We start from the raw sequence: 2204 nt of genomic DNA, 5'->3' as shown, positions 1-2204 counted from the left end.
TTGTTCCACTTTAGCTATCAGATGTAGAGACTGCTTCATTTACCTACACTACTTCAATGAAAGTTGAGAGATTCGGTGAGATATGGCAAAGAACAAAGGCTGGTCTTACTCTTTCTACCACAGTTATGGATTTGGCTAGGCAAAAAGATGAAAAATGTGAAGGACAGAAACAGTTTTCCTGAAAAGTTAATTTATCAGAAAGCCAGTAGGATATACAGAGGAGTCAACGTGGACAGCTGACTAGCTTCCTGTCACAGCAACTTAGAAAATTTCACTGGGCATAGAACTTGTATCTTTGGGCACAAAAATACATTCTGTGGTCTTTACAGACCACAGGGCCAATAGGGAAATATAAGTTTCCAATAGGGAAAATAAATTATTTGGTGGGACAATTTCAACATGAAATTAAACTTGAACATTTACATGAATACATATCTGTAAATGTTTAAATGAAGATTTATTTATTGGATTTAAACTCAAAATTATACTTTATTATCAACTTCAAGGAGGATATGGAATAGAAATGGCTATTTTTTCAGAAAAGAAAGATAGTTATTGAAATTATGCTATACTGGTCAAAAAATATTTCAAAGAACTTATAAAACTCATCTATCAAGTAATCTACTAGCTTGCTACTAAACATCAGCTCAAGCATTAATTCATTAGGAATAATGAAAGACTGCAAAATAAAACTAGTAAGCAAACACTGAAAAAATATATTAGTAGAAGCTGCTGTCTTGCATGACTTGCTTAAATACAGCAAGAGAGTCAACAATTTTCTTAGGATTAAAGCAGTTCATTTTTAATCCAAATTCACCAGTTTAGCAAATCAACTGCATCTGCTCTACATTGATGCAGATTCCCGGTCACTTTAGTAAGTCCTAAAATGGTGCCCAAGATCATGCACAAGGCTTTCCACGCAGAGCAGCTGAAGCTCCCAGCTGTACTCACACTGAAGATGCTTTAAACTCAGCCTCAGAAGCACTGTCATCCTTGTCATCTGTCTGTAAGACCACGTGGTTCTTGGCCTCCAGCTCACTAAACACCCAGCCAATAGGATGGGATGGAAAAATACGAATATGTTGCCAAATGGAAAAAAAAAAACACAGAACAAAACAAACCACCACCACCACCACCAAAAAAAAAACAAAAACAAAAAAACAAAAAACACAAAACAGAAAACAACAACACATATACAAAAGAAGAAAAAGAAAAAAGCCATTTTGTGGTATACAATATTCAACTGCTATTTGAATTATTTGGAGTCTCATGTTTTCATATTGACAGCAACCATTCAACTCTAGTTTAAACTCAGTTCGCTTTGTGAGATGGGCAGCATTATAGGAAACATGGGGTTTTAAGGCTCTAAGTTTCCACTTGGTGCTAATCAACAGGGACCCCAAAGAACTTCCCAAATGCTATGATCAACACAGTCATCATGGAGCATGCTTTTCTTTTGCAAATTGCGCCCTGAGCCACTGGAAGACAGATGTGTCCACCTTTAGTTACCTGCAGCAAATGTATCTTCATGTGAACTACTCAGCTAGATTCCCTTTATAGTTTAAAGAGAAATAGCCAGCTTCAAAGCATTATTCCTCTTAGCTGAAATTTTAGACATGTAGAATACATTAGATAACTGAAGGCCTACAAGAGCTTGCTACGCTCCACAGACATCAAAGGAGGCAAGTTGATCAGACATATTACTTAGACAAAATTAATTCCAGCCCTCCAGGTGTGGTATTCAGACGTGCTGGGGATCTGCAGCTCCCATTTTTTCTAAGCATGCATAGTCCAAGCAAACAACAGTGCTATAGGCAGTGACACTAGCTCTGACAGACTTCACTGTTGCAGACTGCTCCTCAAGTAGTCATTACTGTCTCTTTTCTGTTAATTACAGAAGATAAGATACATTCACTAGTACAGAAAAGGAAAATATTTATGCTGCAATGTCTTTTGCAAAGGGAAGAAATCAATTAGCAGTAGCATAAACAGAGCAAGTAACTGCATTAATGTGACTATATACCTGTACAATCTCCCATTAGGTCCATATATTGAATACAAATCTACCAAAGAATACCTCGTGTACCTTGGGTCCATTTACTTAGGGCAGATGGTGTCAAAGAATCATCTTTACCTACATACCAAAGAATATGTAGGTAAATCAAGTCACCTATGTGGTTTTTAAACTTCAAATATTCTTTTTT

At 36.6% G+C, this 2204-nt stretch overlaps 1 protein-coding gene across 12 annotated transcripts in view; it reads right to left on the bottom strand.

Annotated features, from left to right (window-relative positions):
• Nucleotides 1-2204, bottom strand: part of FHOD3 (formin homology 2 domain containing 3) — a 370085-nt gene that overhangs the window by 106807 nt on the left and 261074 nt on the right. For 7 of the 12 annotated variants that reach the window (XM_010708572.2, XM_031552794.1, XM_010708574.2 and 4 more), the window contains exon 11: nt 952-1038. The exons of the other annotated variants lie outside the window; for them this stretch is intronic. In XM_010708572.2, the coding sequence (XP_010706874.1) occupies nt 952-1038 (87 nt within the window). The remainder of the gene's footprint in view (nt 1-951; nt 1039-2204) is intronic. 12 annotated transcript variants of the gene reach the window in all.

This window comes from Meleagris gallopavo, chromosome 3, assembly GCF_000146605.3.
Source record: "Meleagris gallopavo isolate NT-WF06-2002-E0010 breed Aviagen turkey brand Nicholas breeding stock chromosome 3, Turkey_5.1, whole genome shotgun sequence".
Taxonomy (NCBI): Eukaryota; Metazoa; Chordata; class Aves; order Galliformes; family Phasianidae; genus Meleagris; species Meleagris gallopavo.
The sequence above is the reverse complement of the archived record's forward strand: the minus strand, read 5'-3'. Positions and strand labels throughout refer to the sequence as shown.